This window comes from Ipomoea triloba, chromosome 2 (assembly GCF_003576645.1).
Source record: "Ipomoea triloba cultivar NCNSP0323 chromosome 2, ASM357664v1".
In the NCBI taxonomy this organism is placed as follows: domain Eukaryota; kingdom Viridiplantae; phylum Streptophyta; class Magnoliopsida; order Solanales; family Convolvulaceae; genus Ipomoea; species Ipomoea triloba.
Window position 1 is genome coordinate 24,573,772 of NC_044917.1, and position 14,280 is coordinate 24,588,051.

The window sequence follows — 14,280 nt, forward strand, 5'->3', positions numbered from 1 at the left end:
GTTTCATTCATTCAATTCTTACTTTCACAAATCTTCTTCAATTTTTAGTATAATATATAGCTGTTGGTTTTATGGATTCTATCCAATCCAATCCAAAGATCTTAACACCATAAATACTTTAAAAACTTACCCCTTCAAATTCATTTGACAATATTATTCTGTTTTTTTAGTTTCATTTTACACGTACACTAGTCTCATTATAACAACATTAAAATATCATTTTAATTATTCTGTAATTTTATTTGACAATTGATAGGAAATATTCTCCGAGTTTGACCTCCCTTTACGATCCTTGCCCTCACTTTGCAGGTCAAAGTCAAACGGCTCGAGTCAAATATCTTGTAGTCCATCAATATTTTAGGCTTATGTAAAGGTCATTAGTCTATGAAAGAGTGGGCTTTTTCCCTTCTCTTCTTCCCTCTAGAAGACCAAAGGAATTAGACTCTCTACTCTTTGAGTATTACTCAAGAACATTGAACAAAAGGGGAGATTTGAGAGCTTATTTATGGATCCACATTGTACTTTACATACAAGTTTATGCATATTCTGTACATTGGAGCATATTGAAGGGAATAAACACTATCAACAATATACGTTATTGCATGAGCTATGTTTTTAAGTTTTATTTTAGCAACATTAAAGTATCATTTTGACTCTTTTCATTTTAACAACACTAAAGTATCATTTTTTAACTCTACTATAATTTTATTTAACAATTGTATTGGACCATGATCCACATAGCACTGTCTGGAGTCTAGACCATAGTACACTGTATAACAATCGCCCTCCCAACTCCCAAGGCCCAAAGTTGAGTGCTGAGAATAGTCAATATCTATGGAAGATAATAGTTTGATTGAAATTGTATTGTTTTGATAGTTATAAGAGAAATGAAAGCTCAATTTAAAGCTTGAAGCACCAATCTGCAGATTAAAAATACTTACAATATATGTATGAAAATTTCCAGAAATAAGAAGCTAAGTTTAGGAACAAGGGCAGTAGTTGTTTCCCCCAAAGAATATGAAAAAAGAATTTGAGCACCTCCTCTCCTCCCCCTGCTGCTGCTGCATCTAATCAGTACAGTTAGGATCTGTTCTGTTCTAAGCTATGCTATGATAGATCTGCAAATTTGATGAGTAAAAATGAAAGAAGATCCTAAATACCTTCTTCATGACTAGAAAAACCCCAATTCCATGTTCTCTATGGAAAGTGAAGGCAGGTATTTAATTACAATTACAAGTTACAATAATCCATCGATCTGTCCGGGTCCTACAACATGGTTGGTTAGAGCTTGCTTATTAGTCTATTATGACTATTGAATGCTGCTACCGCTACCGCTACTGCTTTATATATTATCCATCCTCCTGCTACTTCATTCGCGAATCTAATCCTAGCTCAGTAGCATCTCATCGTCATCCTCCAAGGGAAGATTTAGATCTGGAAGCTCGACTCTATCCTCCTTGCCCTCGCCCGTCTCCTGGAGCTCATTGGAAGCAGCTGTCACAATACTTTCCCCACTTTGTGGTTGTTGTTCAGGTACCACATCAAGCTGGAAAGATGAGCATCATCTTAGAATTAAAACACTAATAAAGGATAGATATCATCAACAAATACTGCATTAGTAGAATGCGAAGTTTTCCAAAATCAATCTAAAACAAATACCAAGTATGACAACCATAGCATCTTCTGCTTTAATGATACACCATGAGGTGGGGAGGACTACAACTTATATATAAGCATTACCTTCATTCTCTTCAGATTTTCATTTGTAGCCTTCTGTGTCTCCAAATTGACACGTATCTTTGCTAATTCCTGCACAGGAGATGAAGTGCATGGTGAACTGAGACTCATAATTTTGCATCGGTTGTTATAATAATAAGAGCATTAAATGAAAACTTAAGATTACCTTCTTCAATTGTCTTCTTTCCTTTAGTAGCATGGCCTCATCCTGTTTGAGCTCAGCCAATGTCTAATAATTAGGGAAAAGATAAGAGAACATTAGAATAAATGATATTATGATAGTGAAATAAGAGCTTCAAGATGAAATCAGGCATCAAATAGATACTAGATTGGAGAAAATGTCAGTTAAAGTAATATATATACCTTGAAAATATAAATAATTTAAGAAAACAAGATCTGAAATAGATGATTTCCCATAAGAGAAATAGAGCCCACAGCTTTGAAAACTCTTGTCTAGCACAAGTCTATTAAAAGAAATTTAAAAAAAAAAAAAAAAAAAAAAGGGTTCACCTTTTTCTTTCTTGACCTTTTGGTTGCAGTTTTTTCATCTGTCTCATTAACCTGCAAGACAAACAAAAGGGATATTACCATAGAGCCTAAAGATGCAGAGAATAGCAGTATCCAAATTGTAATTATATTCCAAGCATGAAATTGTTCCCACTTCTCAGAAGTATGACTAAACATGCATTAGCAATGAGCAATCAAGCGTGTCTTTTAGGGTAGGAAAAGTCCAAAAGAGAGATGCTGATTTGTGAAAACACCATCATATGAAGTCAACACTTCATGTGAATTGCAGAAACTGGGTGACTAATATATAGCACAAGAGAGTAAATAAAATAAAAGAAAGATAATTAGATTTCATAGCAGTCATAAGTTTACAACATATTTGCATAGAGAGTATAGACAAGTAAGCCAAAAAGAAGCATGTATGTTTGCCTGTTTAGAAAGGAAAGTGAACATTGCATCACATACAAGACGGATATTTTGAATTTATGACAAAAGAATAGGACAAAGCTGTATGTAATCAAAGTCAAAGGTCAATGCAAACTGTGGGAATGAAGCCATTCCCTGAAAAGTTTCACATTGAAATAGCAGAAAAAACTTCAAGCATTCAAGTGAAAAGATTCCAATTTAAATTGCTTCTTTAGGGATGCCCAAAAAGCCAAAAACCCAAAACACAACGTCATCACTAAGCCATAGCCCAACAAATGTATAAGAGACGAATCCCTTGAACTTAAAATACTCTGTTTGTTTTGCAGGTGCAATAAGGATTCTCAACTAGACAAAAAAACACAAGGGCTCACATACTTTCTTTTACAAGCACAAAACACATTATTCATGTGGACCCAAGTTTTCAAAATTTTTTATACCCTATTGCCTAAGCAATTCTCTTGATTATCAAAAAAAAATTTCTCAGATTGGGCAATGTAATGTGAGACAATTGAAGGAACCCTGATGTTAGTTGGCACAGTTGATCTGTTAGTACATGTCAGCTCTAAAAAACAAAACCAGTGACAAAAAATGAAAATGGTCCCCTCCCACCCCATCTACAATAACAATGTTTTCACTCTACCTAGCACCCTACCACAAGACCATACATTAGTCAAAAATATTGCACTTCCCTCACATGCCATTTTCAAAACCCCATGAAATACCAACACGCCACTTTGGACCAATCATCAAACCATGCTACTTTACACCCATCCACCAACAAGCCAAGACACAAAGATAACCCTCAAAAAAAAAAAAAAAGTAAACTACAGATTTCCATAAATCAAGCTGTCAGGCATATGAATTACAAATCCAATCACTGTCTTTAACCTTTTAACAGAAACCCAACAAAAAAATTTTAAAGGGGTTTAAAGCTTAGTAATAGTAATATGTATGTGACTAAAAATTATTGAAAAAATTTTGGTTGTAGCCCACACATGATGACATAGGTGTGGGGCTGAAGCTGTCACCTATAACAACCCTCAAGAAACTGCGGACGCTTGTCTTACTTTCACATGAAACAACATGCTAAACACTTATGTACAGTTGTGCGGTGCATTGGAATGTTCGCTCCCTTTGTGCCCAAGTAGCATAAACACTATACGGCGTATAACGACAACGACATACGGTTAAAGATGCTACTAATTACTAAGCACGGATTCTGATAACCTAAGATAACCCCTCCGCAAATTGGAAGGGGAGAATAGAATAATTACCCTTTTCTTGCAATCCAGCAATGATTGCGCTGAACCACTCCACTCTCCACCCCACACCAAACTCAACGCGGCGGCCACAGTCGCCACGTTAAGTAGGTAATACGCCAACGTTTCGGTGGAAGCCACAAGAGAAAAGTTGTTTTGACCCCGTTTGGGAGAGAGTTGACCACTAATCTCTCTCTCTTACCACCAAGAATTCATAAAATAAATGTTAATTTATTTTACCCGATATTCCCTCGTTCCAGGACCCACATGTAATAAATAAATAAATAACGGTAACTCAGCAACCCTCAGTATATTAGGTGTAATTTTTGAACCGAAAAGGTTGACTAAATGGGTTTAAACTAAAGTATTGGAGTGGTAAAAAAAACTACCCGCCCGACAAGGACTGAAGACAGTTTCTTGGTCAGTTCATGGGAGAGACTTGCTTTTTGTTGGGAGGGGGAAATGACGAGATTGACCTCGAGAAGGGTGGTTTGGTAATTTTAGGGGGGTGACACGGAGGCGCATAAATGATAATGGGGGGTCAGGGCAAAGTGGTGAAGAAGAAAACGTGATGACTCATTCAATCTTATGGGCTTCTGACCACATGCGTTGAAGGAAAGTCCCAACTTTTCCCCTTCATCGAAAAATACAAAAAATAAAAATAAAAATAGAAAAAAATTTGTTAAATACGGTTATGTAAGCAGCGGAAAATGTAGGAAATTAATGGAAAGTCTGAGGATATGCACTGTAGGGCATTTGGGTCAACAAAAGTCAGAAAATGGAATATTTAAGAAAATCCGACGAAGGCGCCGGAGCAGGGACCGGAATCGGGAAGTCCCTGCCACCGCAACAGATCGGCGAAAATGGTGGGGGAGGGGGGGAGGGGGGTGGAGGGGTATAGTTGGCAGTTTGTGAACTGAAAAACCGTGGCAGCTCATACATCATCACCAGATATTAACTGCCAGTGGGCGATACATCGAAAATATCCGAGTTTCGCAGGGGTAGATTTGTCATCACGGGAATGAATCGGGTGACACGCGACTTGGATGATAACGAAAATGAAGAACCTATCGCCGGCGAACGGAAACCGCCCTGCCGCAACCTCATTCAACCACCTCCACCGTACACTCAACAACAACAAAAAAAATTAAAATTAAAAAAAAAAAATCACACGCTCACACAACAACCACAACGAGAATCCAAAATCTCAGCGACTCAAATACACGAACCTTAGATCTCGCGTTACGAGCCGGTTTCGAACCAGACGGCGAGCGGCTGGACTCCTCGGGACCACCGTCGACGGCGGCGCCGCCGCCGCTTCCGGAGGTGCCGCCACTCCAGGACAGCGGCGTGTTAGGACTAGCTCTCGCCGCCGGCTTTTTGCCGCTAACCGTTACCGGCTTCGAACGGCGCTGTCGCCCCCTCCACGCCAGCGTCGCAGCCGCCTTGTTCATCACCGTCTGGCTCAGCCCCAACAGCATCTCCACCACCATGGAGTCATCCTCCATCGCTGCCTTCACCCAGTCCTCCCCAGTCATCGCGTCACTTTTGTAGAGAGAGAAAATCAGATAGAGAGAGAGAGAGAAAGGGAAGATGGGGTATGGAAGTTTGGGAAGGAAAAGGTAGAAAAGAGCAGATTGAGAGAATAGAATGGTATGGTGGCAAAGAAAATCTGAATGATAGTTATAAATGTTGTAATTATAATATATACTACGGAGTATAATAATAAACGTTTTCATCAAACTTTTTTAGATAATTAATATTATTATTTATGGTACGTGCCAACGATATTTGTAAATATATTTTATATTTAAATAAATATATACAATATATTTTTGTAGTCACCGAGAAACCGTCAATTACTATTTAAAAGTGCATATTGATGAAATTTTTCTTTTAAACGTAATCAGCTTGTTATATATAGAAAAAAAAAGGAGATAATATTGTTATATGTGAACTAGTATTTTCGCCCGTGTGTTGCACGGAATGAATTTGTTATAATATTTTAAGAATATTTGAATCGATATACAATTATATAAATTATAACATTGAATAGTATATAGCGCAATTGATGAAATTGGTTGGATTGATTATGTTTTCTAATACTGTTATATGTGAATATGTGATATCATAAAATATTTTTAAAAACACGAAATAAGGGAACCGGCTTGGTCGACGTGATTGTGTACTCTTGTCCTTTAAAAAATGTCAAAATTTCGAATCCACTTTTGTATAGAAAAATAAATCTGATCAGTACTTCGTCCTTAATTGGACGGACTTAAATGTGTTTTCTACGATTAGGGCCGGCTCAGAATACCTTATGGTTGGACCACAAAACACAAATAAGGGTATATATGTGCTATATGTATGCGTGTGTGGTGAAGATGCCAAGTGAGAAACACACAGTAATAGGATGATATGAATGGATGGATTTTATTTTAATTTTTTGGGGGAAGAAAATTTATTTTGGTTGAAATTGATGTTTAGTATGGGGTCTACAAGAGAGACGTGGCAGTGCGCGGCTGCTTTTAATAGTAGCCACTTTTGGTGGGGCCACTAGGCTTCGTGGATTGCGTTGTTGTACTTCTGTTGTCGCGTGATTGAGGGGTGGATGCACGCGCGGAGGAGGGAGCGTGGGAGCGGGGAGGGAGGAAGAATGGTGATGTTGTCTGTTTGAGTTTATAGTGTTCCATGCAAGGCTCTGTTGGGACCCTTACGCAACAAGAAAGTGAGCGTGGCATAAGGAACTACTTGTTGTACAGTTAATTGAAATCTGTCATTAAGATGTGAAATTAATCAGTAATTAAATCCCTCGTGTTATATGGTGCTCTTCATCATTCACATTTTTTTCCGGGATTAATAAATATCAATTTTACTAACTTTCATTACTTAAATCATGGAAAGAAAGAAAAAGAAAAAGAATCTGAATTAATTTTACAACAGTGAAATACGAAATATTTTATGCACAAAGAAAAAAATTACATTAATCTTAGATTATGCAGTACCAACAATATTGACAAAGAAAACTAATTTGACCTTCGAGAAGAGTGATTGAGTAGGTGAAAAGTGATTCTCATATAGGGAAATCACAAGTTTGATTATTAACAACACTTTCAGTCAAACCCGATTCACAGAGTCTTTGCCTCTTTGATTTGTAGACTATTGCATAGGAACAAGACTTACTCAATCCACATCCTCGAATGGTGACTACATAATTCAATTTGTAAATTTTTCCTAGTTCAAACCATCATATAGTGGCTACATAACCGCATTGAGTGATTTATTTCTCGTGTACTTTTTCTGTGAGCTATTGTACATAAGCAAGAGCAGGGTTTACTTAATACATACCCACATGTCCATTTTGATAATAAAGTGTTAATATCAAAATTTTTACGACTTGAAAAATATTTATCGTTATAAAATTAAATTAGTAGTGACTGTGCACTTTTATGCTGTACTTTTTATTGTTTATTGGCTACATCTTAAATCAATACAAATGATGGTGTTACTATTAACCTACGCAAATAACACGTATAACGTATTTGAAGTTGACTAATGTAATGTCGGAACCTAATTAGTTTTATCTGTAACATAGCTTGTATGTTAAATGTCACAAAAATGGTTGTCATTCCACAAAGTTGTACGAAAACGAAAGGTTTGGGCAGAATGACACCTGACCTCGTAAATCGTAATCTTAGTTGCACCTAAACTTTTTTATTTTTTATTTTTAAATACTACTTATACAATGGTAGGCCTTCTCTAATAGTTAAGAGTTTGATGTAGTTTTTGAGGAGATTTTGTAAGTGTGATTAGAAAAGAGAAAATAGAGGTAGATGGAAAAAAGAAAAGGAAAAATAAAATAAAATTAAAAACAAAAACAAAATTAAAAAAAAAAAGAAGATAATTTACGTGTTGCATGCGCCCGCCTGGGCGCTTCGTGAGGCGCAGTTATTATGGCATTTGGTGGGCCCCATTGGGGCTGACAAAATTTTGAAATAACAGGAGAAACACCTCTTCAATTTCATCTTCCCATTTGTTTAAAAAATACACATGTTAGTTTTTTTCCTTAAACTTTGTGTCCAATATGGCTAATGGGGATGGCCTTATACTCCCAAATTTTATTATAACTTTTATTATCTCTTACAAAATTTTAATATTGACATTTTAATTAGGACCCAAGAGAACTAATCATCAATTGCTACATAGGGAGTAAAAATGAGGGATAGAAATAGGGATTACAGGTAACTTAATTAGTACAGGATTGTTATGAGTTGATTCACAATTGAATTCCCAAAATGATTTACTTGATTAATGTATTTTCTTTTTTAGGGTGGTTCATAATTCTCTTCTTTTCTCTTCGTAACATCTTATTAAAAGATAGAACCGATCAAGCATTTTGTTTAAATATATATAGTAAGCATCTGTGTATGCACATATAAAGTTAGGTTTAATTAATTACATTATATTCTAGAGAAATAGAAACTTAATAGAGCAAAAGCATTTTTTTGTTAAGTGTCAATTGTCAAATCAGTCCTTAACTCAAACAAATAGTGCATTCTTTAACTTTTTTTAAATTATGGAAACTAAATTAAAATATTTTAGAAAAATTTTGTTATCAAAAGGTGGTTGAAACATATAAACACTTTTTTCTTGAAGTTTTTATTTTTTACGCAACATAGATTATTATAAAGTATACCGAGTAAATAATAATAACATTAAATAACCCAACAACTTGAGTTAGTTGGTAAGCGAGTTATTATAAAAGTGTCAAAGTTGAATCATTGACTCTTTTATATTTATGCTATGAGTCTGGTTTCATAGCCAAAATCTATGAATATATATATATATATGTATTTGATACAATCAATGATCAGTCTCTTAGAATTTTCTTAAATATCGTAATTTATTTATTCTACTAACGATTTTATCAATCTCAATTTTTAAACATTTACAATTAAATGTAGGAATATCTCCCGGTGTATCCCTTCCGTTTTGATTAGATTATTTACAACTAAATGCAGGTGAATGGTTATTATTATTATTATTACTATTATTATTGAAACAAATTGTGATTATTTTTTTTAAAGACAATATGGACTATGTTAGATTAGTGTCGTGTGTACTAAAATGTACTTTACATCATTTGAAAGCCGTGAAGGTAAAAGCCAAAATGCTAGGCTCAAAGTAAACTTGGTCTCATCTATACAGACCATCCGATTCATTTGGTGTTATCCTCTTTCTTCCCCTTTTATTTTATTTTACTAACGGAAAAAAAAACTTAGCATAAATTTATTTTTAAAAGAAGGTAAAAAAAAATGATTTTCAAGATTCTTTATTTATTATAATTTTTTATGCTCAACTTTGAATGTTATATATTTAGTCGGGCTAATTATTTGATTAAAATTTATGCTAAATTTTATATTATATTTTTTTTTCAAATATATACTCTAACATATTCGTAGTATATGTTTAACAATTATGCCAACTCTTATTGGAATGAGGTTCAAACCTAAGAGTCTAAGACACTTCTTATATAAACCAATGAGTATGTTAAGAATAATAAGTAGTTAACGGAATATTCCGTTACTAAAGTTTATACTAATGGGATGCAGGATTATTTAAGGAAGAAAATAATATAATAGAGGGTAAAGTAGAAAATAAACAAATACTAAAATCAAAATAATATGAACCATTCATTTCATCAAATAATTGGACAGACATTTTTTAGTTCCCGTTATAGACCTAACTTTATTGGCTTTTATTAGTATATATATATATATATATATATATATATATATATATATATATATATATATATAGGATCAAATGAGGACCCTGTGGAATTATCTTATCCTTTAATTTAAATAATTTAATGGTTGTGATTAATTCTATGTAATAGATTTAATTTTTCGCACTCAATTTGTTATGCATTCAGTCTCATTTTGGTGTGCATTCGGTCTCAGTTTGATGTGCATTCATTGTGTGATTGTAATGCATCCCTCCCACTTTGTTGTGCAGTTGCATTCATAGTCGTTAGAGCACTCCAAATGGATGATCTAGATTAGTCGTCCACAAGGTCCTCACCTAATGATAGATCCTCACCTGATCCGGAACTTACTATACACACACACTCACACACACATATATTGACTTGTTTGAATTATATAGTATTGTAATCTCTTTTTTTTTTTTTTTTTTTTTTTGATGAGTACTACTAACTCTATTATTTTGTAATATTTGTTCGAATATATTTTCTCAATCTACTAAAACACAAAGAGTCAATATTATTGCCTTTACTGAAGTTCGAACCCATGACTTGTTTGAATTATAGTATTGTAATCGTTAATTTGAGTGATTTGTAAATTAACTGAATTTTTATATATTGATGCATAATATAAATAAATAATGATACCGATTATGTTTTGATTTGAAAGATAAATTATTGTTTATTGAATTGAAATCTTCATTTTAAGATTTAGAATTCAATTCTCACCTTATACATTTAGAGTATGAAATCTGGTTTTTTTTTTTTTTTAATTATTTGTGGGTGTTTTGCCTATAAATGGTAATTATAGTTAGCTATATTTTATTTGAGTAGCTAATTGTAGTTGATCCAGAATTTATCCATTTATAAGATTGCAATTTTGTTGAGTACTTATAAGATTGTAGTTGTAATTGGAAAAAAATAATAAAAGAAGTTAATCTAACTATGTTTAGTTCGATATATTCATTTATATATATATATATATATATATATATATATATATATATATATATTTTTTTTTTTTAAAGAAGCTTTCTTTTAAAAGGTAATAACTAACACAATCCAACAAATTAATTAATGTAATAGATTTAATTATGCATTTAATTTTAATTCATTGTATCGTCCTGCAAATGAAATAAAATTTTATATCATTCAAACGAAAAATACTACATAAATTCTTAAATTTTATCATATCAAGAAATTGACTTTTGAATAAATATGAGAGTCTATGTTGGAGTGAATACAGAGGGGAGGTAATGGGGGCAGTGACCCCCTCCTCCACCCACCCCTACCCCTATTATATATGTGTGTGCAGTAAATGCTTTAATAGAAGTATATAATATATTATTATTATTATTATTATTATTATTATATATTATTATATGCAAGTTATTAGAGACTAAGGTACGTAATTTAGTTGGTAGTAGGCATATTGCTATTTTTAGAGATATGTAGTTCAAAACTTGTCAACTAAATTACGTACCTTAGTCTCTAATAATTTGCATATTGCTATTTTTAGAGATCTGTAGTTCAAAACTTGTCAACTGAATTTATATATAATGGGTTATGTGTGACAATAATTATCAATTTGATATCAAATATGTTTTGTAATATAATTATAAGAAATATTTTAAAAGAGAAACTACTTTATAATATGAACTAGTCAATGAGTCTACAAGTTTCAAATATGCTCATTGTATTAATATCAAATTAAGAGAAATGATATGCAATAATGTTTCATATTTTATGAGTATTTTTTATCATGTTTAAAAGAGACTAGTCTTCATATGCACGTATCATACATACATAAAAGTAAATGTCCCACATTGATATGTGACGGGGTGTAATTAATTGAAGCTAAGGTAGCAAGAAATGGTGAGTGAGGTCACAAAGACAATGTGAATGAGAAGTGTTAAGTGTAGGGTATACAATATAATATTATCTGTCAAAAGGGAAGATATTCCTTCGCTTTTTGCAACTGAAGGCAGCAAGCTATAATGTATGTGGGATGGCTTCTTTATATTGTACCATACATGCATCTTTTTCTCATGCATGTCTACTTATCATTTCATTTGCCTTTGCTACACAAATTTTGGGTGTTAAATGATGTGCCAAAAAGGAAAATTAAAAAAAAAAAGAGTTATTATGTTCGTACTTTACTTTTTAATATCATGAATATAATTTAATTTTAATTTGACCAATATTTATAAATATGTAAAATACAAAATTGATTCTTAAAAAAATTGGTTGTCACGGAGTTGTTCTCTCAAATGAGAGATCATGGCTTCGAGCCCCAGTGGAAGTGGTATTGACTCTTTGTGCTTCAATAGGTTGGGAAAGTAGTTATCAACGTATACTACATTATAACAGAGCTAGTAGTACTCAAAAATTTAGGTCTTTAAAGGCTTACATGTCAAGTTTTTATTAATCAACATTAAATTCTTTTGTTGTTGTTGTTGTTTGAAATGCATTAACTTATTTTTAAAATTAGAAAAAAAAAAAACTATCTAGTTATTTTATTTTGTAAACATATGGCTTAAAATTTTATCATCATTATCATAAACCATATATATTTTAATAATTCTCCTAGAAAATTAATTTAATCACACCATAATAATATGAAAATCATTTATATTTATAAATTAATTTAATATTAGTCAACATAATTTATATAATTATTAGTGAAATTTACCTTTTTCATTTTATAAATTAATGTAGCTTATGAATAAATGCATACCCATTGTCATAAATTTTATATTTTTTAATCTAATATTTTATTTTGCCAAAAAAATAACTCTCGAGTTTGTAATTTTAAATTAAATATTTAAAATTATAAAAAATCATAATCAAATTAAATTAATTATAAAATTATATTATAATTATCCTCTATTATCTTGATTCATATAGGTTTTTAATTCAAAAGAAAATGAGATCTCATCTAATATTTTAAATGGATATAAGCTCATAAAGTTTAAGATTTTAAATTATATAAAAATAAATAATTCTCCGGAATCTCAGATTGAACCATGCCATAATAATATGAAATATTGATTAATATTTGAAATTAATTATAATAAAGTTAAAATTTAATTACAATAGCAATTAGTGCATATTCAAATATGTCAAATCTAAAAATTATCAAATAATAATAACTTCTCAAAAGGTATCCACATTTTTATTTATGATTTGTTTCTTCAAAATGTGGTGATGAAAATTGTTGGAAAGCAAAAGGAGCTAAATGCATGTTACTTAGGAGTATACTTAAACAAATTATGAAATATTACCTAAATTTAGAACCGACAAGAGAAATGTTATTTAATATAGACATGTAATATTATGTCATTATTGTAATGCTTGTTGACATTAGTACTATCCATCATGTGCATTGGTACTTTGTAGCGACAATTTTCAAGCACTATAAACGTATACGTTAAAGTATATTTTTTTTTTGAGAACACGTTAAAGTATACTTAATTAATACTTTATCAAACAAGTTACAAAGTATTAGCTAAATTCATAAATGAGAAGAGAAATGTTTTATTAATATAGAAAAAAATATTATTAACAATGATAATAAGGAAAATTCGTGACCGAGGAGGTAAATCACATATTCACATTAGGAAATTAAACCTTCTATAATGAGCTTGATTGAGGAGATGTTGGCAAGAATCAAACTCGTGACCTTCTACATTTGAATATGTATGACTTTTTATTTGTATTTTTTTTTTTAATATAGTGGAGGGGAAAATCCTTGAGGAAGCGGGGTAAAAAAAAAAGTCACACCAACGACAATATCTTTTATAAGGAGATGCGGGCCTTATTCCATTGGCCTTCCCCTGCTGACAAGACATTAAGAAAAAGGTCAAACTCTAACTATTGAGACTCAAACCGAAACACGATTCAATTTGAACAAAAATGAAATATTGTATGGTTTGAAATAAACATTCCAATAATTAGTGATAGCCTTGACAAAATTGAACTAAAATAACAACTCATAATCTCTATGCAACAGTTTATCTCTTAATCTCTTTGGACTATAATCTCAATGAGTAGCTAGTAGGTCATAAAATACCCACATACTGATAGAAGTTGGTGACCATAATTTTGGACTTTGGTCAAATCGGTGACAACATCTCTACAGGATTATTTTGTACCCCAACTTTATTCATTATGCTTCTAGGGTAGTTAGTAGTAGGATTAATGTTGCAACTTTCAACTAAAACCTTTAAAATTGTACCTCATTTATTCTCGTGATTGATTTAGACATTATTATTTGTGGTCACATTTTAAATCATATCAATCAATTCATCTTTTTATTGAATTCTTGTAAATAATTAGTCATAAGTTTATAAATTCTCACTTTATTTTTACGCAATCATATTTTAGTACATTAATTTTTTATTTTTTTTAACAAACACAACTAACATATTTTCCTAACATATTATTAGCGATTTTGCACAAATGAATTGAAGCAAGTAATTAGGAACTAATAAATATACAGTTTATGTTTACACTTGTTGGTCCAATTTCACCATTTTGGCAAATTATTTGTGAGTTTTGATCTACCTCACAAGATGGACCCATGTT

General features: G+C 31.9%; 1 protein-coding gene across 1 annotated transcript; it reads right to left on the minus strand.

Moving 5' to 3' along the window:
• Positions 1 to 895: 895 nt before the first annotated feature.
• LOC116011011 lies at positions 896 to 5,598 on the minus strand. Its single transcript, XM_031250506.1, has 5 exons — positions 5,159 to 5,598; positions 2,248 to 2,298; positions 1,904 to 1,966; positions 1,741 to 1,809; positions 896 to 1,546 (listed from the first exon to the last, which is right to left on the minus strand). Exons 1-5 carry the CDS (start codon positions 5,465 to 5,467, stop codon positions 1,388 to 1,390), a joined length of 651 nt encoding a protein of 216 aa, XP_031106366.1. The 5' UTR covers positions 5,468 to 5,598; the 3' UTR covers positions 896 to 1,387.
• Positions 5,599 to 14,280: the final 8,682 nt, after the last annotated feature.

Coding starts and splice junctions, on each gene's coding strand:
- LOC116011011 (XM_031250506.1), bottom strand. CDS start 5,467: ATGACTGGGGAGGACTGGGTGAAGGCAGCGATGGAGGATGACTCCATG. Junction 2,299..5,158: donor CTCGTAACGCGAGATCTAAG/GTTCGTGTATTT, acceptor TTTGTCTTGCAG/GTTAATGAGACAGATGAAAA. Junction 1,547..1,740: donor AAAATCTGAAGAGAATGAAG/GTAATGCTTATA, acceptor TCATCTTTCCAG/CTTGATGTGGTACCTGAACA.